The sequence below is a fragment of the Fusarium tjaetaba genome (genome assembly GCF_013396195.1).
Source record: "Fusarium tjaetaba strain NRRL 66243 chromosome Unknown NRRL66243_c0000153, whole genome shotgun sequence".
Lineage (NCBI taxonomy): Eukaryota > Fungi > Ascomycota > Sordariomycetes > Hypocreales > Nectriaceae > Fusarium > Fusarium tjaetaba.
The window spans coordinates 21,860-47,624 of NW_023501349.1; the positions used below are offsets into that span (position 1 = coordinate 21,860).

General features: G+C 50.9%; 10 protein-coding genes across 10 annotated transcripts; 5 read left to right on the forward strand and 5 right to left on the reverse strand.

Moving 5' to 3' along the window:
- Positions 1–1,308: 1,308 nt before the first annotated feature.
- FTJAE_7496 (ral2) lies at positions 1,309–4,485 on the forward strand (the record flags this gene model as incomplete). Its single annotated transcript, XM_037354218.1, has 1 exon — positions 1,309–4,485. One exon carries the CDS (start codon positions 1,309–1,311, stop codon positions 4,483–4,485), a length of 3,177 nt encoding a protein of 1,058 aa, XP_037205372.1.
- Positions 4,486–4,779: 294 nt separating this feature from the next.
- Positions 4,780–6,767, reverse strand: FTJAE_7497 (FAT1-very long-chain fatty acyl synthetase; the record flags this gene model as incomplete). Its single annotated transcript, XM_037354219.1, has 3 exons — positions 4,780–5,916; positions 5,961–6,712; positions 6,761–6,767. 3 exons carry the CDS (start codon positions 6,765–6,767, stop codon positions 4,780–4,782), a joined length of 1,896 nt encoding a protein of 631 aa, XP_037205373.1.
- Positions 6,768–7,702: 935 nt separating this feature from the next.
- FTJAE_7498 (GPI transamidase component PIG-S) lies at positions 7,703–9,341 on the forward strand (the record flags this gene model as incomplete). The annotated part of the gene is made up of 2 exons (XM_037354220.1): positions 7,703–7,909; positions 7,959–9,341. 2 exons carry the CDS (start codon positions 7,703–7,705, stop codon positions 9,339–9,341), a joined length of 1,590 nt encoding a protein of 529 aa, XP_037205374.1.
- A 340-nt stretch (positions 9,342–9,681) lies between these two features.
- Positions 9,682–10,975, forward strand: FTJAE_7499 (uncharacterized protein; the record flags this gene model as incomplete). The annotated part of the gene is made up of 2 exons (XM_037354221.1): positions 9,682–9,926; positions 9,970–10,975. 2 exons carry the CDS (start codon positions 9,682–9,684, stop codon positions 10,973–10,975), a joined length of 1,251 nt encoding a protein of 416 aa, XP_037205375.1.
- A 272-nt stretch (positions 10,976–11,247) lies between these two features.
- Positions 11,248–12,912, reverse strand: FTJAE_7500 (sugar transport STP1; the record flags this gene model as incomplete). Its single annotated transcript, XM_037354224.1, has 4 exons — positions 11,248–11,451; positions 11,500–12,475; positions 12,523–12,714; positions 12,764–12,912. The coding sequence occupies 4 exons, from the start codon at positions 12,910–12,912 to the stop codon at positions 11,248–11,250; spliced, it is 1,521 nt and encodes a 506-aa protein (XP_037205376.1).
- Positions 12,913–13,673: 761 nt separating this feature from the next.
- Positions 13,674–15,501, forward strand: FTJAE_7501 (alpha-n-arabinofuranosidase C; the record flags this gene model as incomplete). Its single annotated transcript, XM_037354225.1, has 7 exons — positions 13,674–13,780; positions 13,841–14,035; positions 14,087–14,199; positions 14,247–14,261; positions 14,309–14,397; positions 14,448–14,745; positions 14,795–15,501. 7 exons carry the CDS (start codon positions 13,674–13,676, stop codon positions 15,499–15,501), a joined length of 1,524 nt encoding a protein of 507 aa, XP_037205377.1.
- A 205-nt stretch (positions 15,502–15,706) lies between these two features.
- FTJAE_7502 (BCS1 precursor) lies at positions 15,707–17,314 on the reverse strand (the record flags this gene model as incomplete). The annotated part of the gene is made up of 1 exon (XM_037354226.1): positions 15,707–17,314. One exon carries the CDS (start codon positions 17,312–17,314, stop codon positions 15,707–15,709), a length of 1,608 nt encoding a protein of 535 aa, XP_037205378.1.
- A 1,556-nt stretch (positions 17,315–18,870) lies between these two features.
- FTJAE_7503 (uncharacterized protein) lies at positions 18,871–20,503 on the reverse strand (the record flags this gene model as incomplete). The annotated part of the gene is made up of 4 exons (XM_037354227.1): positions 18,871–18,909; positions 18,964–19,572; positions 19,629–20,267; positions 20,309–20,503. The coding sequence occupies 4 exons, from the start codon at positions 20,501–20,503 to the stop codon at positions 18,871–18,873; spliced, it is 1,482 nt and encodes a 493-aa protein (XP_037205379.1).
- Positions 20,504–21,367: 864 nt separating this feature from the next.
- FTJAE_7504 (uncharacterized protein) lies at positions 21,368–22,729 on the reverse strand (the record flags this gene model as incomplete). Its single annotated transcript, XM_037354228.1, has 1 exon — positions 21,368–22,729. One exon carries the CDS (start codon positions 22,727–22,729, stop codon positions 21,368–21,370), a length of 1,362 nt encoding a protein of 453 aa, XP_037205380.1.
- A 1,689-nt stretch (positions 22,730–24,418) lies between these two features.
- Positions 24,419–25,437, forward strand: FTJAE_7505 (Myb family transcription factor; the record flags this gene model as incomplete). The annotated part of the gene is made up of 2 exons (XM_037354229.1): positions 24,419–24,940; positions 24,994–25,437. 2 exons carry the CDS (start codon positions 24,419–24,421, stop codon positions 25,435–25,437), a joined length of 966 nt encoding a protein of 321 aa, XP_037205381.1.
- Between the last annotated feature and the right edge of the window lie 328 nt (positions 25,438–25,765).

Genomic DNA, 25,765 nt, shown 5'->3' on the forward strand with positions numbered 1-25,765 from the left:
GAAGGGTCCATTAGTTACGAGAGACATTCGAAGGCTGCAGACGCAGATGCAGATGCAGGAATTGAGCATCAAACAAACATAGAAACAATACGTGTGTACAATCAAAAGATACGAAACAGAATATGCATATCTGCCAAGTATTATATGCTGCGCTCTATTCTCAGCGTCACATGCATCACACTCACTATCTTTTTGAACTGAACCCCTCTCCTTAACTTTTGGTGTCCGTGCACCCCACTCAGCTGCCAAATGCCCTGTCCCCTTGTCAACTCCAGTCTTTCCACCTTGACCTTGACATTGGTTCAATCCCCTTCATCAACGACTTCAGGGCCTTTGTCCCTGGCATATGCCGGCCCAGTCACCACACAAGGAGGAATAAAGAAAAAAAGACGGGAGAGAGGAGCCATACATACTGTGCCGTGCGTTGTGCGTGCTACTCACTGTTCGCCTTGCATTGCATATCTGCAGGTGACTTGGGTTACGGTTACGGTTACGTTTACGGCTTCTGATTCTGGACTGGACCGTTCTGTTTCTCCAACCTCCTGAACCCTACCTACCGCTTCCCTATCCGTATCCGTACATCACCAGTTTTCTCTCACTCTCCTTGCGACTCACACGAAATTAACGACTTAGCCTTGGCTTCCCAGCATCTACTGTACTGTACGTACGCCATCTTCCGTCTCCATCGTCTCCTCCTCTTGTCCCTTGGCCTCTTTCGTCTTCCCTGGCCTCCACCGCGTGGCCCTGCCCTTGTCCTATCCTGTCTTGTCGTGTCCGTCCCGCCCCGTCCCTGTCGTTCTTATCCTCCTTTGGTTGACCATCTCGGTCCTGTCTCCAGACGGAGCCTCTTCCCCCGCGACCAACAACCGCCACGACTCTATCCGCCCGCCCGCTACTCTCCTCGTTTAATGCTCCTTGTATCTCGTTGACGTGACCTTGACGAACGCTTCAGTCCTTCCACGTTTTCTGATCAGCGTCCGGCTCCTCGCAATCCCCTCCCTGGCCCTGTCCATCTGGCCTGGCCCTGTCGTGAAGTGACCTCGGGACCCAGTCTTTGGCGGTGACGCCCCTGTTCTCCTCTCACCGGATCGAACTCACGATCTCCAGCGCAACGTCTCGGGCGTTTCCATTGCCTTGGCTCCCGTTGTCTCTGGCCTGGGTCCTCGACTACTGCTACTGCTGCTGCTGCGTCTACTTCCTATTTGGTCAGCCCTTTGTTCAAGCTCCTTTACTCCTCCCGGCCCATCGCAAACTGTTGCACTTCAATCACCTTATGTTTCGCTATTCACGATCCTCAAGCAGAGCATCATGGTTGATTCTCCAGAACTAACAATCCGTCAGGATTCAGCAGGCGACGAACCTCCTTCTCGTTTCCCCGATCTCGTTAACGACGAAAAGCCGACCGGCCGATATACCCCCGATCTTCTTGCTGGCGTTTATCGAGGAATTCGAAAGCTACCTTCCGTCAAGCTCTCGAGAAGTCCTTCACGGTTGCACTTAAAGAGCTCATCCGGAAGTCTACACTCCGCTCATTCCTCCACCTCGAGTGCACCCCCCGCAAGCGAAGCACCTCCTCAGCATGCTCGGAACTTGACACTTCAGTATAGTCTGTCGAAGCCTCTACCGCGGTCGCCGCCGTATCAAGAATCTATACATCCTCAAGATTCGACCTCCCCCAATCTACCCAGTGTGCCAGAGGGGCAGATTCCTTCACCAAAGTTCTTCGATCCGTCACCTTCGACCTCACCACTACCGACACCGCCCCCGAAGACAGAAAGTTTCTTTGATAGCCGATCAAGCACCATGGAGTCAGCATCTGCGCCACCGCAGCACCCATATGGCGCCCACGAAGCCAATAATAGCATGAGCAGTGTGTCGAGTGCCTCCAGATATGACTCGCAAGAACAACCCGACGGCCTGAAGCCCAGAGGTGCTGGATCAGCTTCTGCTGGTCCATCACCCAATGTCGCTCAACGGGCAACCCCTGTAGGCGGACCTTCCAATGGCCCTTCAACACATTTGTCCGGTCTTATGTGCAATGTTCACCGAACGACTGGACGTGAGCCCCATGCCCTAGTCGGAGCTACAACTACCATCCTGGGCGACAAGCTCTATGTGTTTGGAGGCCGGATCCTGTCTAGAAGCCGACCTGCGCCTCTGACATCGGATATGTACGAGTTGGATCTGATTCGTCGACACTGGACGAAGCTGGAAACAACAGGCGACGTTCCACCACCTCGATACTTCCACTCCATGTGCGCTTTGGGTGACACCAAGATGGTTTGTTACGGTGGCATGTCACCTGCCCCTAACCAGCCTCCTGGTGGTGACCAGCAGCAACCCGAAATCACTGTCATGTCTGATATCTACATCTACGACGTCAACACCAGAGCCTGGACCTTTATTCCGACACAAGACCCTCCCCAGGGCCGCTACGCCCATTGCGCCTGTATTCTTCCTTCATCCGCCACCTTTTCTTCGCACCGCGCCCCTCTTTCTGCTCTACAACATAATCCTTCGACTGGCAACCCTAATGAGGGCCGAATCGGCATTAATATTGATGGTTCAGGTGGTGCAGAAATGGTCATTGTTGGTGGACAGGATGGCAGGAACAACTACATCGAGCAAATCAGCGTCTTCAACTTGCGAAGCCTGAAATGGACCTCAACACAGCCTCTGGACAGAAGCTGGGGCGCATATAGGAGTGTGACTGCCCCTCTTCCGCCTTCAGTGGCTTCCAAACTCGGCCGCCGACAATCGAACGGTATGCAACGCCATGATGGAGGCATCAGCCAAGAAGCTCGCGAACCAGGGGCTTCGATGTTGATTTACTGCAATTATAACTTCTTGGACGTTAAGCTCGAGCTACAAATCCGGGCACCTGACGGTACTCTTACAGAGCGGCCAATGTCAGGCAACTATTCACCACCAGGATTGCGATTCCCGAACGGTGGAGTTATCGATACCCATTTTGTCGTCAGTGGCACATACCTTACCTCATCTCGACAAGAGTATGCGCTCTGGGCTTTGGACCTGCGAACCTTGACATGGAGCCGTATCGATGCCGGAGGAAGTGTGTTCAGCCAGGGAAGCTGGAATCGTGGAGTTTTATGGAACCGCCGAAACACATTTGTGATCTTGGGTAACAGGAAAAGGAGTCTCGTCGATGACTATAATCATCGACGTATCAACTTTTCCAATGTGTGCATGGTCGAGTTGGAAGCATTTGGCTTTTACGACAATCCCCGCAAGACAAGTCCACTTTCAGGTTTCATCTCAGCCAGCAGCCCTTATGCTGGGCCTGGTCTGAGTTTGGCGCGCAAAGCAGGATACACAGCGGGTGGACGATACCACTCAAGGGCAAGTGAGGAGCTTGGCGAGAAGTCATTCGCCATGCGCGAACTTGCCGATATGGATATTCTGTGCATCGGTGGCGAGCGTATTCCAGTCAACTCGAGAATCGTCGGACGACGATGGGGACCTTACTTCGTGCAACTTCTACGGGAGGGGACGGCGACACAGGATGGGAGCGATGCCATGACCCTTAGATCTGGTCTCTCAAGCAACCCCTTGCGCGCGTCGGCTATCACAATCACACCAAACTCGAGGGTGGCAGACAGCTCATCCTCCATGATTAGCACTGTTGGTTCATCGCTGAGCTCTTCTGGTGCCCCTTCAAGCACTGCAGCCTCAAGTTTTACGACAGGCGCCATGAGCCATGAGGCTAACCCGACGAACATTAACGCGGCGCCTACACCTCACTCACTACCGCCAAACTCACGACCGAGATGCCTTTACCTCCCACACACATATCTTACGATCCAGGCGCTGCTTCATTTCCTCTACACGAGCTCTCTCCCACCTCCGACATCTCCTCTTTGCACCCCCCAAATCCTTTGCTCGCTACTCCAGATCGCCCGACCGTACCGTATTGACGGACTATTGGAGGCTGTAGTCGAGCGACTTCACGCCTTGCTCGACAGTCGCAACGCTGCGGCTGTTTTCAATGCTACAGCCATGGCAGCTGGCGGTGGCCGAGGCATTGATGGATCCCTCAACCCCAATTTCTTTGTTGGAACTCTGGACCCTGTGGGCTCGCCTACTAACACTTCCGACTTTTCTCTGGGACATACCCCTGGCGACAGTTTCTCATCAGATCTTCAGACTCGTACCGAGGGCCTGACGCTCAACACCAATGTGCAACAACTGAGTCGACCCTCCAGCGATGAGCTATCTGCTACAACAAGCCAGAGCGGTTCAGAGTGGAGTTCCTCAGAGATTGGTGGTAGTGAACGCGACAACTTTGTATGGAACGGCGAACTAAGCAGTGTGATTGGCCTACAGAAGCGAGGTCTTCGAGGCTTGATGGAGGGTAGGAGGATGAGAGAACGAACAGGCACAGCAGCGGGTGGAAACGGCATGGGACCAAGCTACACAAGCGGACAAGGACAACAGCGTGTTGGTCTGGGAATAGCAGGATCATAAGCTGATCAAGGCGATTCATGACGCGGGTTAGGGATGGACTAGGCGAAAATATTGTGACGTGTAATGAACCCAGTCACGATCTGTAGAAGAGGTGGATTTTGTAGGAGCGTATATGAAGCATTGATGGACATAACACTTCATAGTAAATAGCATTAACATCACGTCTGATGAGTTCATTTGTTAAACATTCACCAAACTTCGATCCTGTTTCATATGAGCCATTCTATACAACGATACTTGAAATCATGCTAATGAACTAACTATACAATGGGTATCCGATCTATTTGCAACATCTTACAGCTTCGCCTTTCCACCCTGAAGCTCTCCCCAATCCTTCTCCGTAAACGGCACATAGCTCTCCCCCTTGAGCCAGTAAATCTCTCCAAGACTCTTATCGCCAGTTGGATCGACACCTGCTTCTCGCAGTGTATGTTTCTGCTGCTTCATAGTCCCCGTGATCTGCCCACCGCCGAGCTCACTCATGATTCTCAAGAACAGCGGCCTCGCGAACTTGGGCAACTCAGCGCGCACGTGGGTAGCTATTTCCTGCATTGTCTCTGCAGCGGGATCAGAGGATAAATGGACTGCTGCACAGCCTGCTCTTCCATCGTGATGAGGGAGCGATACACCGTAGACGTTTGCTTCTTTGACGGCGGGGTGTTTACAGAGTGCATCGCTTACTTCGGCGGTGGAAACATTCTCGCCCTTCCAGCGGAATGTATCACCTATACGATCGTGGAAGTAAATGCGTCCATCGCTATCCCATCTGACTACATCGCCTGTGCGAAACCAGGTATCGCCTTTACTAAACACATCGCGAAGGACTTTGGCTTCTGTAGCTGCACGATTGTTGTAGTAGCCTTGGAAGCGACCGAATGGGTTTCCTGACGGTAGACGGAAGAGCATTTCGCCTGGTTCGCCGGTACGAGCTTTGTAGCAGCGTCCTGTGTCGGGATTGCGCTTGGGAAGATCAGTTTCCCAATCGACTTCCACCAAAGCGACGGAGAAGCTCATGATAAGGTTGTATACCCAGCCGTTGCGACCGATTGCACCAGCGGCGTAGTCATTTTTGCTAAGGTTGAAGGTCGCGAATGTTCCTTCTGTGGCTGCGTAGAACTCACAGATTCCTTCAACGCCGAAACGTTCTTTGAACTCATTCCAGATATCTGGTCGTAATCCGTTTCCAAAGGCGACCTTGACGTTGTGCTTCTTATCGAGACATTCACCTGTTTCAGGATCGTGCTGTGGTGGTGCGGCGAGTAAGTACCGCAGAGTCTCGCCGACGTAGAGAATTGACGTTGCACCTGAGTCGCGGACTTCATTCCAGAAAGTCTTGGTAGAGAACTTGCGGCCTAGGGCTTGAGTGCTTCCTGAGAGGAGAGTTGCGCTGAAAGAGAAGATTGTTGCGGAGGAGTGATATAGGGGCATTGACTGGACGGTTAGTTTGGTTTGAGAAGAAGGGGGTGAGGACTTACGGAGTACATGATGTCGCCTTTTGATCGGTCAAGAAGTTGTTCAGACATTGAGCCAGCAACGATCAATTTTCCCCATGATACAATGGCAGCTTTGGGCATACCGGTTGTACCAGAGGTGTAAATGAGAATAGCCATGCTTGAAAGACTCTTCTCGGATCGGTCGGAGTCCGGCGCGCGGATACCCTCTGTCGAAGCGATTTGCGCCTCAACTTCAGGAGTATGAACAATGAAGCGAATGTCCTTCAGCTCATCACGAACATCTTGTCTTACATTCTCCTCGACGTTGGGATCCACGATACACAACTTTGTCGTAGCAGCCTTCAAGCAATGAATCAACGAAGCTCCAGAGAGGTTATAGTTTAAAAACGCTGGCTTCGCACCAATGCTCCAAAGGCCAAGCCATACAAAGATATATGAATCCGAGTTTTGAAAGTCGAGCGCAACTATATCACCTTTCTTGACACCCTCGTTCTTCAGCCAGTGTCCATACTTCAGCACCTGCTCGTAAACATCTTTATACGAAAGACGCTTTCCCTCGAATATGAGTAATGCGCGATCAGAGGTTGAAGAGTTGGTTGCTATATTTTCGAGGAGATAGTATAGATTCAGGCGATCGGTCCATTCGCGATAGTACATTCGTGAAGCGGCGGTGATCACGCAGCGCAGGAGGAAGAGGTCGTACCATGTTGACGATCGGGCGTTGAAGTATGCCAGCGATGCCGCGACCGCGGGTGCGGTTATTGAAAGGGGGACTAGACTATTAGATTCTGGTTCAGTTTCAATTTGGTAGATTTACTCACGAGGCATTGTTGTTTATATAAAAGAAAGAGTTGAAGATGAAGAAAGGGTCAAAGTCGTTTGACGTACGTGGGTCGATGGTCTGATAGCGATAAGACAGACGGTGACGACAGCGCAAACTCCACTAAAGCACCGACGACCGAGAGTTTATATAAACGCTATAAAACTGCTTGGCGTTGAGTTCTTCTCGCCAAGGGTGTACCAGCTGGCACTCCAACACGAGACAATTGCCCCATTTGAACTAGATTTCTGCAACCTTGTTATAACTGAGGTTGTATGCGATTGTGATGCCTCGGCTGGAAAATGAGGCGTAGCAAGTTGAGTTGATGCGGGGAGGATCTGGGGAAGTTTTGAGATATTTAGAGGATGAAGTAAAAGATGGAATTGGGATTATGGTTCCTGGCGATCTGTTAACGATAGCGCCCGTTGTTAGATGCAGTCAGCACGGCCTTTGCAGGGGTTGATGTGTTGGATCGGCGCTGGAGGCGGTTGATCAATTACAGTGAATAGAAGGGCTAGAACGGTTGTGAGGAATAGAGTTTGTTCTTCTGTTTAAGCTAAATTTGGTTGGGTTACAAAGACAACATTAGGGGCTTTCGGCGTTGTAAAGGTTGATTCTCGAGGTGTATTGGTGCCAACACTGAGCGTGACAAGCCAATCTGGCCATTCAAACTTCCAGTTACTGACAAATTAGTACTAAATCTTTAGAAGAGTCATTAATACGTGAAATGAATGATCAATTGAAGAGCATGATGCCCGAGTGCAAGCTTGGTCGAGCTAGATGGAGATGATCGGCATCGGGCCTTAGACTCCCCGTCCTCACGTGATATCGTGATGTCGTGTAGCTAAGCTCCCCATCCCTCCACGCATCGATCCAAATCGACAGGGAGCTCTGATAAGAGCCTCTTCACCATCCCCGTCTCAACCTCAATCAAAACGGCATAATGGCGCCCGGCGACGTCAAAGACACTTCCGCGGCGCCGTCCGCTCCGCCCCCCGAGAAACAATCCGACATTTACAGGAGGACCCGTATCGTCATCTCCTTTTGGTTGATAGTGCTGTGTCTGGGCGTGCCGATATGGTGGAAGACTACTACGATTTACCGAGCGAATCTTCCCCTTGATGGGATGATGCTGTGGGCTGAGGGAAAGGTGAGAAGAAACCTGATGGTGTTGGTGTATAGTTGCTAATGATGGGTAGGCTTGTCGTCCTGTGTTTCCTCTTCAGATCTCTGTGAAAGCAGATGCGCTGCAGGATAATGAGGCACAGAATCTTGTGCGATTGACGCAGCATGCTCTTGACGACCATAACGACTTCTCTGGACATCATCTGCGTCTTCAACTCGCTCCTAAGGGGGGCGCTTCACCTTCACCCGCTGCCGATGATGATTCCCACGTCGCCCTTACGATCCAACTTGCGCCTGGCGAGAGCAACTCTGCTACATTAGATCCCGACTCGGCTGTTCTCAACATCGCATATCCCTCCAACGCAATCCCCTCCGCGTCGTCTTCATCTTCCGCACTCGCAACGTACATCGCAAACGAGCTACAATCGACATTCTCCGAAGAACAATCCATCATTTCATACCTCCTATCGACATCCTCAGCACCCGATGCGAAGCCCCAGGGATTGACCCCCGAGGTCGTCGACAGGTTGTCAAAGCGAACTACACGATCCCTACGATACTCGCCAACATACCACCTTACCTTCTCCCTTTTTACTGCCGGCGCAGCACCGAGTACATGGGATATTGAGAAGGCGATCGAGGAGTACATGAAGCCGATGCTTGATGTGTTGGGCCCCATTCATAACTTTACAATTGATACTCAAGTCCAGCTGTATGCGACGCCTGGTGCTCAATCGCAGGTGTTGAGTAAGGAGGACCTAGCATCTTTCATCAATGCTGCTGAATGGCCTCTGTCTCCTTCAATTGCAGGCGCTCCGACCGTCAACTTTGTTATTTACATCGGCGACCAGAAGATTGGCCTTGATTCGGAGACAGAGACATCGCAATCGTGGATGTTTCCTCAATGGGGGAGTGTATACCTTCTTTCGCTCCCCGAGACAACGACGCATGTATCCAGTGAGACACTCAAGCAGCCAATGCTTACATTCACTGGACATTTATTGTCACTCTTGGGTACGCCTCAATCAGGTTCCCTCCCACTGCGACTATCCACCCTCTCCCGCATCCGTTCAGCAGATCTCCTCCTCCGCGCCTCATCAACCCTCGGTTCTCTCGCTCGTCTATCCCTCGCCCTCCCCTCAATCTCAATTCCCCACAGTGTCGCTGATGGAGTCGCTTCAACAATGGATCATCTTCAACAAGCATGCGCCAGTCTCGGCGCTCCCTCTGGACTTCTGCACGCTAGAATCGCAGAGGAAGAGGCAGAGCGAGCGTTTTTCGAGAAGAGCATGGTCGGGCAGCTATACTTCCCTGATGAGCACAAGATTGCGGTGTATTTACCGCTGCTGGGACCGGTGGGTGTTCCATTGGTTATGGGACTTATTAATGAGCTTAGAGGGTGGATTCAGAGGAGGAGACAGAGGGCAAAGGATGCGGGAGAGAAGAAGGCCCAATGAGATTAGATTCGATATAGACGATACCTATGTATGAGCGTTAATAGTATGTTTTCTTGCTATCAGCCTTGTATGAGGCTAACGGTAAGCAAGGGAATAATGTGTTTCTTGTTATGTGCTTCAATTGACCATCGTTGTGTTATTTACATGTAAGCCACGTGGTTGAGGGGTGCTATTTTTACTTGTGATTATCACGGATCTCGGCTCTTTTTCCCCGTCTGTGCGCCGGCTCTTGACGTAACTCCAGCTTATTTTACAGAATTCCATGTCATCCGCAATCTTTCCCATTTCCTGCTTCTCCAAACCCAATTGAACCCTCTCATCATGTCATGACACGGCAAAAATGCTTCCAGAACCAACACTCACACTAACCCTCCCCAGCATCCACGATGGCATCACCCTCGACTGTCGGATCTACCATCCTCTCTCACTGTCGGCCAACCCGAAAGCTCCAACATGGCTGAAACATGCTGCTGTGGTTGCTCATCCTTATGCGCCCATGGGAGGATGCTATGATGACCCTGTGGTTGGAGAGGCAGCTGCGCAGTTACTACGGAAGGGTTTTCTGGTAGGGACTTTTAACTTTCGGTAGGTGATTCATTGGTATGGGGGACTTGAGCTGATTGTGTAGAGGTGCTCATGGATCTGCGGGACGGACTTCATGGACTGCGAAACCCGAACGAGACGATTATGCCACGGTTGTCGCTTTTGTTCTACACTACGTTCACGCCCTCGATCCCTTCCGACCACATATCGACAATACCCTCCACAGCGAACCCTCGACCCTGACAAGATTGGAAGCACCGATTAGTCTTGATGCAGCTGTCACTTCAGCGCCCCGACCACGACCCATCTTGCTCATGGGGGGCTACTCCTACGGCGGAATGGTCGTAACGCTGATCCCACCCCTCGACGCAATTCTCCAGCCGTTCATATCGCCCATCGCAGGCTCCGACGCCGCAGAAGTTCGACTTCGAGCTGCGCATCTCGCTGAGCAGCAGAACATCGTGCTTGCGAGTGCCCGTGCCGCAATGATGGAGGGGTCAGCGCGGGGGAGGAGTAAGCGAGGTGTGAGAATTGGGGGCGACGAGAGCGGGAGTCCACGACGAAGTCATTCGAGCGCTAGGAGGAGCTTTTCGCTGGATGATGAGAGGTTCAGAAAGGGTGTTCACGATTTCATCGCCAAGGCTCGAGCTGGGAGACATTCGAGAAATGTTTCGCAGAATCCACCTACGACTGTCGTACCGCCTGAGCCGGGAGAGCATCTCCCCCGTATCACGGATCTCACCATGCCACGACCTGCTTACCTCATGATCTCACCTCCCAAAGGCGTAGTCACACACCTAGCGACCATGTCACTTCTCCCGTCAGCACTGGTGAAGAACAAAGATCCGCAGGATGTAGCGGCTGAGGAAAAGCTGGTTAGGAATCCGTCACTGGTGATCTTTGGAGATGAAGATGGGTTTGCGCCTGTGGGCAAGTTTAGGAGCTGGAAGGCCAGGATGGAGGGGAAGATGGGGTCGCAGTTTAGGGGGAGGGAGATTGAGACGGCGGGACACTTTTGGGTTGAGGAGGGAGTTTTGGATCAGTTGAGGGAGAGGGTTGGGGAGTTTGCTGATGAGTTACTTGCGGGTTAGGAATTTTATGGGCGTTTTCTCGGGATGTTGGAGTAATGGGCTACGGGAATTCGTGGACAATTTGAATCGATAGTTGGTACATAGCGAGGGACTGAGAGGGAAATGAGTAATGAATCAAGAGACAATATTTCAATGGTATAACACTAATTCCAGGCGGAACTGCTTATGAACACAGTAATAAACGAGTTGACATGGTAAGTTGATCTTTGTATTATCTATTTAGCAACTTGATGGTAGAGCCATATACAACTAGATCTCGTTCTAATTATTCTCTACTCCTGGTGCTCAAGCTCCCGCGATTGCTCAGCCTTCTCAACGCGGCGCTCGAGATCCTGGCCAGCGGCAAACTTGGCCTCATCCATAAGCGGAACGAACAAAGGCGCCTCGGTAAAGAGATATCGCATCTCCTCAAGTGGTCGGTTGGCGGTCTCAGGGAGGATAGCCCAGAAGTACACGGCGTTGGTAAAGTTGCAGACCTAGATTATTAGCATACGTTACTAGTGCGGGTGAGGAGAGGAACTTACAATAAAGAGGATGTACCATCTCCAGCCAATGCCGTGCTTGTCATCAAGAGCGACAGAGGTGGTCTGACCGATCATGGTGTTGAAAGCGAAGGACATCATAGTAGCCAACGACACACCCTTAGCACGGGTCTTCATGTCGAAGATCTCAGCGGGGATGATCCAAGATAAGGGACCACATGTAGCGCTGAAAGAGAAGTTGTAGATCCACGTTACGACGATGAAGCCCCATCCAGCTGCACCACCACCGGTGTTCTCGGACCCAGGAGGGAAACTAGCCAGAAGAACAGTTGCGATGATGAAGGTGATGCAGTTGAGGATATTACCGCCGATCAAAGGCCAGCGGCGTCCGGTTCTGTCAATAACGAGCATGCAGATGAACTGAGCGACCAGGGCGATGACAGAGGAAATCATCTGGTATCGCAGGGTCTCGTCACCTTTGATTCCGATCTTGGCGTAGATTTCGACAGAGTAGTACTGAATAGCGCTAACACCAGTCATTTGCGCAGCGACTTGCACAGAGATAGCAAGCCACAGCCGTCGGAAACACGACCTATCAGTGAAGAGCTCACTGTAGCTCTTGGCAGAAGCTTCATGCTCCATCGCAAGACGCTCCTGGATCTGATCAAACTCAGCACGCACCCAAGTATCGTTGACATCACCGTGTGCGTGAAGTTTAGCGAGCGTTTGAAGACCCTCATCAGCACGGCCGTGGTCGATCAACCAACGAGGAGACTCGGGGAAGAAGAGGATCAAAGCGGCGAGAATCACAGCGGGCAGGTTCTGTATACCAAGGGGGATACGCCATTGGCCTGAGTTGTCGTCGCCGATGCCAGTGTATGTTCCGTAGCCGATGGCTGTGGCGACGAGGGCACCGATGCCGAGCATGAATTGCTGGAGGGCTGTTACACGACCACGAATGTCAGGATGGCAGAGCTCTCCTTGGTACACGGGGACGATCATGACGAGAAAACCGACACTGAGAACGTTAGTTTGTATTACATGGGGAGGTTGTGAGTGACATACCCAAGACCAGCGAGACAGCGGCCCGCGTAGAGGTAGTTGATGTGATCAGCAGCAGTCTGAAGACTACCACCCAGAATAAAGATCAAAGCACCGATCATGATTGTCCATTTTCTGCCGAGGCGATCGCCAGCATAACCAGCGAACATGGCACCAAAGAAAGCACCGCCCGTGAAGACAGACACAACAGCACCACTGGACTCATTAGCTTCAACTCAACAACATAAGAAGGAGGTAAACGTACGTAGCATTGGGATCATCGCCAAACTTGCTCTTAAAGTTCCCAGAGGCAATGACCTCGGCGATTACACCGAGATCATAACCGTAGAGAAGAGAGCCTAGAGAGGCAAACACTGAAACGAGGAACTGATACCACCTTGGTGGAAGAGCCATGATGTCGATGATGGTGGTTTTATTTACGGATCAAACTGAGAGAGGAGGTTTAGTGGGTGTATTTATACATGTTGGGTCCAAGGTATCATTGCATGGGTGTCGTTCCGAGTACCCGAGCGCGTCAAGAGGAACTTTAGAAAAAGGATCATCCATCGAGGGCCCAAAGCAAGTTTGGGTTAACTATGTTTTTTTCTCCATGGGGTGAGATAACTCTAGTTTGGCGAAATACGGGGTCTACAGCGGGTCATTGTCCCATGGGGATTTGACGAGGAGCGAAGAAAGCGATGTATCCAGTGGAGTTAATGCCTTTCACCTGTCAACGCGGAGATTATAAGAAACCTGCGAACCCTTCCGATTGGAGCGCACAAAAAGTGCGGCTCTGTACCGCTACGCGTACCGGTCTGTTTCTATGACTGGCGCGCAAAGTTTTAGGACTCACTTACACGGGGTTAGGCGAAGCAGAGTCCTCCAAAGTTAGTGGAGAAGACTTCCTCTCCCGGCCGAGAAAGGGTCTCGTGCTGCGGAGGAGGACAAGCGCGCCAATGGGAGGGGGAGAAAGGTGGGTTAAGAAACGGTTTATACAGGGTTTAAACAAGCGCGGTGACATGTTTGCGCCTGATGCTAATTGTCCAAGGTGAGGGGTTCGCCGTACTTGACCGTTAGTATGGAGATGGTGAGAATCAGGCATAAATTGATGACTTCTCTCTTCTTTGCTCTGTCAAATTTGTAAACAATTGTTGAGTTTATTAAGTTCAGCAAAGATGGCCACGTTTACTCGCATTGCTGACGATGAGCGTCCCTCCATCTCGGTAGACCCCAGCGCCATCATCTCCAAGATCGAGGATAACATCTATGGCGGTTTCACAGAGTAAGTCCCCAGCCTCACCCTCAGCTGATGAAAATCACACCCTGACTTACGGTGTTACAGGCACATGGGTCGCTGCATCTACGGCGGCATCTACGACCCCGGAAATCCCCTGTCGGATGAGAATGGGTTCCGAAAGGATGTCATTGAGGCCTTCAAGGAGCTCAACTGTCCTGTTGTGAGATATCCTGGTGGTAACTTTGTTGCTACGTATCATTGGCTTGATGGTGTTGGGCCTAGGGAGAAGAGACCTGCTAGGTGAGTGCCTCTTGCATGAGGAGTTGAGGGTTTGAGAGACTGATGGAATAGACCTGAACTTGCGTGGATTGGAACGGAGACGAATGAGTTTGGCACAGATGAGTTTCTTAAGTGGTGTGAGGTTGTAGGCACTGAGCCTTACTTTGCCCTCAACTTTGGAACTGGTAAGTCTTATTTGCGCTTCAAAGAAACAGTTACTAATTGAGTTTAGGTACTCTCGATGAAGGTCAGTCGCACCATCACTTTCTCAACCCCAAATACTGACTTCCTCAGCTCTCGCATGGGTTGAGTACTGCAACTCCGACAGACCAACATACTACGCCAACCTCCGTCGCCAAAACGGCCGCGAGAAGCCCTACAACGTACCCGATCCTCTCTCCCTCTTCCTCTCTCTCATCACTAACATACTCAGGTCAAATACTGGGCTCTCGGAAACGAGATGTATGGCCCTTGGCAAGTCGGACAAATGACAAAGGAAGACTACGCCAAGAAAGCCTACCAATGGGCCAAAGCCATTAAGCTTCTCGACCCCAACGTCGAGCTCATTCTGTGTGGTGAAACAGGCCACAGCTCTTGGGACGCATATGTCATCAAGGAGTGTATCAAGTTTGACATTCACGGTCTGGGCGGAAGCACGACTGCTAGTCTTATTGATCAGCATAGCATTCACATTTACACTGCTAGTGAGGATCACTACAAGAACGCTACCGGTAAGTTCTCCCCTTACTAGTCTGCCCAACAGAGATGCTGATGGTGTAGCCCCTCGTTCTGCTGAGCGTGCCATCGAGATCACAGCCGGTCTCATTGACCTCGCTCGCATCGAGAACAAAGTCCCCCCCTCCGTCCGCCGCCAAAAGATCTGCTTCGACGAGTGGAACGTATGGGATCCCGTGCGCGCGCCCGGCGAAGAAGGCGCCGAAGAGAAATACAACCTCTCCGATGCCCTCGCCGTAGCAATCTGGCTCAACGTCTTCGTCCGTCAGTCCAAGCACATGGGCATGGCCAACATCGCCCAGAGCGTAAACGTCATTTCTCCCCTGATGACCACCAAAGACGGACTCCTCAAGCAACCAACCTGGTGGTCTTTGCTTCTGTACAGCAAGTACATGCGCGGTTCTACCATTGCTGTTAATGTTCGTGCGGGAGAGTATCAGGGGCCTACGCATCCGGAGTGGATTCGCGGTGCTATTGAGACGCCGTGGTTGGATGTCAGTGCTGCGCTTGATAGGGATGGTGTTGTTAACCTCGCTGTTGTGAATATCCATGAGGAGAAGGACTTCGAGACGGAGTTGAGGGGATTGACGGGTGGTAAGGAGGTGGAGGTTCATACCGTTAGTGGAAAGGACGTCAAGGTTGTTAACACTGCTGAGAAGGAGGAGGTTGGCATCAAGGAGTCTAAGTGGAATGGCGAGGGCTTGTTTACGTTCCCCAAGCACTCGTTTACTCTGCTGCGCTGGAAGCTGTAGACTTGGATAGATCGTATGGCCTGGATATAGAACAATAGATGCCAATTCATGTTCTTTTCGCCATGTGGGTGTGACCTTGCTTTCTCGGTGTATTCTTGGTCTTTATCATGTGTGCTAGAAGAAGTCGTATGTACTGAACTTACCCAAATCTAACGGGCCTTTGAGAAGTCATCTCACGTTAGACCAGAAGCTTACATCTTGAGTCCTATTTCTCCTCTCCCATGGTCTCCTCCGTACCATTCACGAGACTCTCCTTCTTTTCTCCCTTGCTCTCAGCCTCAATAGCATCATTCCTAGCCTTCTCCATTAGCCTCTGCTGCTCCTCAACCCACTTCCCGGCAGCATCAACAGCCCCAATCGGATCCTCGTGCATGAGTAGATACCCCTGGATGGCCGCCGGACTAAATACCAGCGAGGGAACTAGCCTTGTGAATTCCTCCGCCAACGCAGCTACCGACCTTGTTGTGTCCACTGACTTCTCCGAGAGTTCCGTAGCTTGTTCAATTGATCCGACCTCATCGTGGGATGTTCCGTACATCAGTCTAAACAGCTGGGTGATCGTCTCGGAAGAAGCGAGGCCAAACTCAACAGAGAAATCGACTCTTCCGGGGCGCAACAGGGCAGGGTCAATGTTTTCGGTGTGATTTGATGTCATGACTAGGACGCGACCTTCCTGTGCGCCTACACCGTCAATAACGTTGAGCAGGCCTGACAAAGAGATAGGTTCACGCATAGGCTTCGGCGGCCCATTATTTGTTTGGGTCTCCTGCTTCTTGCGCTTGTCCGTCAAGCCCGCTGCATCAATATCCTCCAACAAAACAAGGCAGGTCCTGGGTAGGTCACGGAAGAGCGTTGCGAGACTATCCTCCGAGAGATTGGGCGAGCTGAGACTGATCATGTAGATGTTGAGACCCATCAGCCCAGCAGCAGCAAGCGTCAAACTCGTCTTTCCTGTGCCGGGCGGGCCTGAGAAGAGGTAGCCTCGTCGGTAGGGAATACCCCTCGTGGCGTACCAATTCTTAGTGCGAGGGTTCAAGTATCGCGAAAGATCCTTGATGAGGCTCTGCTTGATGGCCTCGTCGAGCGCAATAGTCGACATAGGCCGTGTTGGTTTGGACATACACTTTGTCCAAGAGAGTTCGTCTCCGAATGACTTGACGGCTCGGTAGATGCTTGTGCGGCCTCGTTGTTTCTCGAGGTATTCGATGCGCGCATTGTATATAATGCGCTTGAGCACATCGGCATTTCGGCCGAGACATGAAAGCTCAATCTTCTCCGGTCGTCGTGAAAACGGGGACGATTCCTGGCTTTCCACAGATCTCGTGAAGGAGATGAGGCGATTCTCATGCATGAAGAAATGCGTGCCCACAGATGGTGTCCAATGCAAAGGCCTCGCATTATACAGCGAAATCTTGGACCTCAATTCATCAAGACTAGCAGTCGGATCAACATCGTCAACATCATCATCCCCATCACCCTGATTACTCGGCGACGGGATCAGCGAAAAGGGCTCATGATCAAGGGTACTCGACGCAAGAAGACGATGATTATTGCGCGAGAGCTTATGCCTCGCAACCCAGCTCATGACATAGTTAAAAATCTCATCATGCGCTTTAATCTCGACACTCGAGATGAACTGGGACTTTGCGGCGCTGCCGACGGCTTGGAAGAGGTAGGGTGTGAGGTAGAGGAGGAAAGCGACGGAGGGAAGGGTTGTGCCGCCGGGGAAGAGGGATTCTACTAGGCTGCTGACTGAGCCTAGGGCGAGGATGCTCTTTGTGCTGGGGGATGTGGACGTGGTGTTGGTGGCCATGATGGATGATGCTGAGGATGGGTTGAGGGGAGAGAGGGAATGAGGGTGATTATATATTCGCTCTGGCTGCCTTTTTTCGTCATTTACTCAGTCATTCACTTACTATTCGGCGCATTTTATTCACTGCCTCTTTTGACGTAGGCGTTGGCCAACAAGTCTCACCTGCATAAGGCGATGCATCACGATCAATTGACCCCTGAGGTGACAAAAGAAACCGCCGATCCATCTCAAGGTTTGTCAAAGCTTTTACAAGTTTGGGGTCATTCCTCATATTTTTTAACGAATAGTAAGCACAGGAAATACCCTCTTCTTTCTTTTTTAACGTGACTTGACTTTACTTATTTTATATAATGTTTATATAAGTCAACATGAGCGTATTCACTCCTCCAGACTTGGGTTTCTGTCACCCTTTGCCGTTCCATCCAAAGAGGCAGCCGTTAATGCAGCTGACCAACGGACCTGCATAACAGCCACTGTGCCTCACCACTAACTGTCCCTACAGCAGTAGATCACCAAGGTCAGTGGCCCACGGTTTGCCTCTTTTTACAGAACCATCAAAGCCGTTCCGGTAACTTGCATTGCATCCTTGTTAATCGCAGTCGAAGGGGGGTGTTTTGCTATGGTGACCCCTCACAAGCTGCCTGTAAGTGGAGTTTAGGCAGATGAGGGGTGTTGAAGAATTTGGTCAGCCTTATCATTGCAGTTGAACAAGACTGGGATGCGATGCGATTAATTGGTCTGCTTCTTGGAGATGGTGTTTTGTTGTCTTGGCGGAGTCATTTGCGTTGATGCCTACCCTAGGCCTGATGGCGAACCAGACCCAACCAGCTCTTCAACGCAGCTCACGATAGGCTCTTTGCAGAGCGAGTTATTCAAAGTGGAAGATTGGTTATAAGATCTGATCAATACATAGTTGCCTAATTACAACGATCTATAATATTCTGTGACGTTTTAAGCATTCTACTGTTCCTTTGAGCCTTTGAGCCACAGAAGCGCCAAGGACTTTTAACAGTTGACCCGCAAATCTCTAGGCTGCCTGAAACGCGTTTCAACGTCTGAGTTTCATCAACTTCGCTACGTCATCCCTTTCATAACCGCCATGAAACATCGTCAACCTCATAACGAGTGAACATGATCCCTTGCACAACAACACCAGCAAGTCCCTCTGTGATCAGGCACAGGAATGGCTCTGATTGGTTGGGAATTAGAAGAACCAAAAAGTTTCTAGGTCGAGATTGCCTAATGGCGCAGGTAGCTGAAGGAATCGCGTATTACACACCAACAATATTTCACTTCACAGCTTAACACACATAAACTCTCAGTAGTGTAAGAAGAAAGAGAAATTAAGAATGGTATTTTCCAAAACACAATTGGTACCGGTTAGCTTTTCAGCCATGAGGTCTTGCAACGCTCGCTCCATTCGGTAACACCCAAACACACTCAAACCCCTGACCATGACCGTATAGAAGAGAAGCTCCAATACATTAACACAATATGCGCTCCATTGCGCCTATACACGCTTTTCATTATCGTCAGATCGTCTGACTATGATAGATTTAGGTCATGACGTGATCCTGCACGGCATTCGACGGGTTCTATAATCTCAGTTAGTTAAACCGTTCATCTCTTAACGGATCGAGGAAACTGACCTTGTTGACTTCACCAACCATATCAACACCACTGTACCGCAGCTTAAACAGCAAGCTATCCAGTCCCAGAGGACCAAGCCTCAGAAGCGAGGCTATCAAGCTGTAATACTGCACCTTGCGACAGATTCCCCTCTCCTTCTCCTGCAGTTCCTGAAACTCAGCATACTCCTTCTCAAGCTGTCCCCTAATCTCAATCTCTCTATCCGTCGCCTTGTGAAATTCCTCCGAAATTTCCTTCTGCACATTAAGTATCGTAGTCTCGCAGTGCTGCAGTTTTGAGTTGGGATAAAGCAGAGTTCGTCTGTACTCATCAGACTCTGGATGAACGTTTTGCTGTTCAAGGGTCTTTTTTAGAATTTCCAGGCTCTCGATGATTTCTGCCTCTCTTGCTTGGAAGATCTTGAGGTTTTCGCACAGGGCTTGGAGTTTTCTGTTGGGGCCTTGTGTAGCTGCCATGGCGGACTCTGTGGCCTGGACTTTGGTTTTGGAGGTTGTGAGGAGGGGTGTGAGTCTTTCTCCTTCGGATTTTTCTTGGAGTTCGAGGAGTTCTAGACTTTTGATGATATCCTCTGGGGTTGAAGGGAGTGAAGGAGTTGATTGTGGCTGTGGCTATGAAGATAAGTAAGTACGCGTTGACTATAAGTTTTCAAAGATGTTATACTTACCGAGTTCGAGTTTGATTCTGTAGCGTTTTCAGAAACAGGTTCGTGGACGGGCTCGTCAGAGTCGATCTGCATCTCTGTCTCTACAGACTCTGTGACGTGAGCTTCAGGCCGTTCAACAGTTTCAGCTGCCTCCTCAGGTTGAGGTTGCACCGAGGATTCAGACTCCATGCCTCCAGGTTGAGACGATGGCTTTGATTTAGGGGACTTGCAGTCCTCTCCCTTATCGGCGCTGGAGCTCCTGTATTCAGGGAAATCTGAAACTTTTTCCACAAACATGGAGTCATCTTGCATCGTCGCGTCTACTTGATCTTCGCGGACGGTTGGACATGATGACTCCGCACGCGTAGCCCTTGGAGAATCCGCCGTGACCGTCGTGACACTCGACGCCCTCGAAACAGGAGAGGACGCCGACGCGTACTCGGACACGACCGATGAGGAAGACGGCGCCGGAGAAGCCGGTGACACAACACTTGGTGTCTCCGGCGGCGTATCCTCAACCGCGACTGGCGCCGCGGCGGTATTCTCGCAGGGAACAGACACTTGCTGTTGCTTCTTTTCTTTCCTGGTCTCGAGACCAAAATGCTTGAGGGCATTGCTCAGATCACTCTGCTGAGCTTTGGATTGTTCTTGTCCCGCTCCCTTGTGGAGCGAAGCAGAGTGACTTTGAGACCATGACAAACATCGAAGTTCAGATTGTACCTGCCCTGATACCCCTTGATCAGATCCCGCAGGTCCCTCATCATGGCGACAGTCCACTTCTTGGGCTCGAACGTTTCACTCGTCCACTGCCATGGCCACTGCCCCGTGAGGATCTCGATGTCTCTTGCGAGGGTCATGCGAGGATCTGGAGGAGGGGCTTTCTTGACAAGCTTCATCCTGATCTCCTCATCCGAGAGGTTTGGGGTCAGATGTAGATTTCAGTCCTCTCTTGATGCGTGGCGCATATGAATCCTTACTGCCGTAGGGTCTGCCTATACGGCGACGACGGGAAAAAATCACTGGCCATTGCATTAGACATTCTGTTGCATGTGACGAAGATGCAGCTATAGATGACTTACTCTGAGGGGCATTTTCGATAGCCAGTTGTTGGAGTATTTATACTCTCGCGTTGGTTGGGGTTATACCATCTTTCTATATAGCTCCACCATTGTCGAGACGCGTCAAAGAGGAGGTCGTGATAATGGCTGCAACCCTCACAACCCTACCGATCAGCTAACTATGACGTCAATATAGCATTCTAGACTTTGTCCTCACCAATGGCATTCTCTCATGACGCTGGGGTTTGAGACAAATGACCAGGTCCAAGGCCCAAACAGTGTAGGAAAACGCACTCAAACTACGCGGGCTGCTAGCGCGTTGGTGTCCGTGTTTTATTTGCTTCCCGAGACATGCCCAGCCGCACAGTGTGAGGCTGACTTGCATCTATTGGAGGAAGATCAGATGATCAGTTGATCAGTGACACTAGCGGTCTGGCAAAAAGAAAGGAGAAAGTGATAGGAGAAGAGGTCTGAGCGATGCACCCCAAAAGATGACGAGAATAGGGGGAGATAAGAGAAAAGTAGATGACGTTGTGGAGTATCTTGAGGGCTGAATGTTCGATACAGTGTCTACACCACTGTGCAGACAAAACCGGGAGCGTGCCGCATTTTTGGAGATGCCGCGATAAGCGAAGACTTGTGGCCATCAACCTTAGCACAAGATGCACAGAACGATCAGCATAAAACCTACCAGTAGTTATGCTATTCCTCAGCCTCATTCATGATACTCTCCGCCATCTGGACCAACTCAACGCCATTCCCCTCCAGTCTCCCCAACAACTTCGCCATCCCACCAGGCCCCAACCTCACCAACGTCTCGACAACACTGCAATGTCTAACCTCCTCTAGAACCTCCTTCACACGCGCCTCCAACCTCTTCTCCTCATCCTCCAGGTCAACATCCCTCTCCTCAATCTGACCCAGCTCTTCTAAAACGTCGGCGTTTGCCTGCGCTATTAATTTATCGCATTCTTCGAGCTGTGACGTGTACTGCTGCAGTGACTTTGCGAGATCGTCTTCTTTCATCATCATTTCTTCGTGGTGCTGTTCCACAAAGGTTCGGGCTTTGAGGATCTTTTCCCGTTCTGACTCGTAGGCTTTCATTTTGGAGCATAGTCTGTCGACTTTTGCGTTGATGTGGTTTATTTGTGTGGCTTCACTTGCTTGGATTGAAGTTGCAACCTCGTCCAGCGAATTGGTCACTTCTTCGAGCTCTTTATGCTTTTGGGCGTGCAGTGACTGTAAGGAATTGCCGATGTCTGTGATGGTCTGTTGGCGAGGCTCGGTAGGCTCCGCCGTTCGTGCTCGCTTCGGGCTCAGTGAAGGTGACGAGGGCGTTCTTGATCGCTTTGCAGGTGTAGCAATGTCGACATACCCATCATCATCATCATCCTCGTCGCCAAAATGGTCAATGCCTGTGTAGTCTAGCCATCCATCCTCATCTTCTTGCACGACCGGACTGATTGAGCGCTTCAATCGCGTCACTGTTGTGTGCGTTGTGTGAACAACATCGCGTCTGGCATTATCGTTATCAGCGAAATAATCGCATGCCTCCACAACATCGCAGTTCTTCAAATGCGGGCGCCGTCGATCGCGCCTCATTGCGCATTCGCGCAGATAATTCTTGACAAACTGAAAGTCGTTCCGATGATCCGGAAAGCCTCGGTAGATAGTCCTAAAAAGCCTTCTCATAGTCTCCAGAATCTCGATACCCCAGCTCTTCGGAGCGAAGCCTGCGACAAAGTCCCACGGCCACTGGCGCGACAGACGGTAGACTGACCGAGCGGCATCGCCGACTCGTTTGCCCATCGTGGATTTGCGCATTCGCCAGTCCAATCTCAATGCGATGCGCTCATCAGACATTATGTGAGAAGCAGTGCTGCGAGGCCGTCCACGAGGCTTGGGCTTTCTGCATAATACGGATGTTGATGACTTGGGCGGTCGTCCCCGACGCTTTGGCTGAGTGGAGGGAAGCATCGCGACAAGCCCAATTTTTGAATCGGCGAGCTCATCATGATCGACGGTTTGCGAGCGGCGAAGAGTCCGACGCGTCGCAAAATTCATTGCGCGCTCGCGGTTGTGATGACAATCTTTTTGGAGAAGTCAAAGTTGATAGATGAGTGGAAGTCCCCTTCATTAGGCCAGCCATAGCTGCCTCCTGGCGGCGGGACAGGCTACCTACGACCCCAACTGAGTCAGATAGCTTTCAGCATTCTGCCCCCTATAAATATCAGCCACCAATTTTATTTCCCCAGCAATCGAATAGTTTCAATCAAGGTGAGACAGGTAAAGAAAAGAAAACCGTCAGATCATGGATGCAGATCTTTGTGAATCACTTTGCACCAGATGAATGCTTTGAACAGTCTTAGGTGCAGTCTGGAGCTAGCGGCGCTTGTCTTAGTGGAATCTACGGTGCTAAACATCGTGGGAAACGACTAACACGGATGAAGTGAAAGACGACAAGCCCATTTACCGGGACTAGAATCATCTTATCTTATCATGCTTCAACACGCAGAATGACAACAATGTCATCTGTTGTAGAACAACCTGAAACATGCCATCTGCCTCTGTCCACGCCCAGCGACCTCTTTTCAAGGCCCTCCCAAGCGCTCTTCATCCATTCTTGTACTTCCTCTCCCAATCTCCAAGCGGCAGTACATCTCTCCCAATCAGACAACCCCAGACCTCCCAAAATAGACACACTAAACCACTACAGGCGTCGCCTAATATCTTTAAACGCGCGCCTCCAACACCCGTGGCCAATTACACGGCCCCTCCATATCCACACTACCTTATTTCTGGAGTCTTCTCAACACCAAGCCCTTTGTATCGTCTGTCTCTCTCTGTCTCTGCCTTTTTCGCTCAGCTTGTGTTTCTTTGTTTCATCTGCCGGTGCAACTATGATGCGCATCCCTGTTTTACGCTTCTTTCCCTTCCCGCGCTTGTGTTGCGCTCACACCATGCAGAAACCCCGTAGTAATTTCCCCAGGCGCCCTCATGGATCATCCACATATGCAAATCGGGTGGTTCTCGAGATCTGTGTTCCTGCTTTTAGCTTTCTGGCTTAAACAATCTTCCTGTTTGTGTCCTGGGACATACGGCGCTTGCTCAAACTTGGTAGTACGGATGAACGCACTCTCTCCACCAAGATATCTCCATCTCGACTGTAACCGCCCACTGTCTTAACCGCCCATGGCTCTTCCAAACAGCCGCTCTGCTGAGCCAATATCAGCAACCCATTCATGAGAAACTGCTTCTTTCAGACACGAGTGTGCTGTTTCATTGTCTCTGGATCTTGTTTCAGTCCCAGAGCCGCCCACCTTGAGATTGGTCTTTGTCCTCTCCCCGAGACCTTAAAGCTGCTTCATATCCGGCCTTCTAAGGACCTGTTCTCCATTCTTCAGACAAAACATCACTTTTCCATCTTTCCTAGGTTTCGATCTTTCCTTTCTTCTCTCGTTGTGGTTCTATCTTGGCGCTATCTCATCTGTCGCTTCTTGACCCCGTCGTGCTTTAGTTTTCCTTTGACCCTCTCTACTACTACACTTGGACTTCTCGCTTGGACGAGGGATCCGTTTTCTTTTTGGGCCGTCATCTTCAAGACCGATCAAGCATTACCAGGCCGGTTGACCCGGACCTATTCCTCTTTTCTACGCTTAATCCGTAATCTTGTTACAGGATTCACCTTGTGAATCCCCTCACTTCTCGTTTCTACACCCCCACTACTACTACTACTACTACTCTTTCTCCATGATGCCGAAACACTCTCGAGCTTCGAGCTCATCTCAGAACCGCTACAACGCGGGTATCCCAGTCTCTCTCGCCCCCTCTCCTATGTACAACCAGCAGCGCATGACCATGCCCAACTACTACGGCATGGGAACAACTGCTTCTTCTTCTATGCCCCTTCAGTCACAACCTCAACAACCTACATACGAACCCTACGCTACAACATCCGCGCCGCCTGTTTCTGTCCCTGCTCCTGTTCAGACTAGACCCAGCTCGGGTGCTTGGGGAGCTGCCGATGACCAGCAACTCCTCACTGCGAGGATGCAAGGTCTGAACTGGCAACAGATCCAATCGAATTACTTTCCCTCCAAGACCCCCAATGCCTGCCGCAAGCGTCATGAGAGACTGCTGGAACGCAAGGGTGCTGATGATTGGGACAACCTCAAGCTCCAGCGTCTGGCTAAGGAGTACATGGCTATGAGAAAGGAGATCTGGAGTGGTCTCGCAGCTCGAACAGGCGAGAAGTGGAACGTAGTCGAAGCCAAGGTACGTTATCATCTTTAACAATACGGTGAAAACATCTACTAACATACTCTTAGTGCATGTCGAATGGCCTCAAGAATCTGCAAAGCGCAGCCCGCGCCGCAGCCCGCCGCGACCGTCTCGAGTCCGGCGCTCTCTCAGGGTATGACGACGACAGCGGCATCTCCGGCATGGGCCTGACACCGGTTGACGAACTAGACGCATCCTATAGCAGCCCCGAGACCACCGCCTCGTCCGTCGTGGCCTCGGCCAACACGTCCTTCCAGCAGCTCCAGCCTCACCACATGGCCGCTGCCGTCCAGTACAACCTCGGAGCCTATGCGCCAGGCTACGGCGGCCACGGTTACTCCTCGAGCGTGAGCTCCCAGGCGAGTGCGGGCCATCCCTACGGCCATCATGGTCACAGCCAGGGGAACAGCCCGCAGTACATGACGCAGCGACCGCAGAGTTCGGATATGGGCATTGGGAATCTTATTAACCGTCCAGGAAGAGGTGTTTAAGCCTCAACCCCCTTCTCTCTTTTACACATTGTTTCACGACCTTTCAACAAAGCCTCATCGGAGGTATCTACCTAACCTCGCCGTCCGATTCTTTTTGTCAATCCTTATAATCCAGCATACTGCATGGCGAGCAGCAAGGGCTTACGCGGTGTTTGGCGCTTTCAAGGCAGTTATAACGACGATAACGCAGGATATTTTGCTCTATGGGAGTTACTTGCTTAATGTTTTTATTAGTGTTCTCTCTGTGTCTGTGTTTGTTAAAATGGTGGTTAGGAGGAGTGGGAATGATCATGGCACATTTCCTTTGTATAACTAGAGATAGAGATAC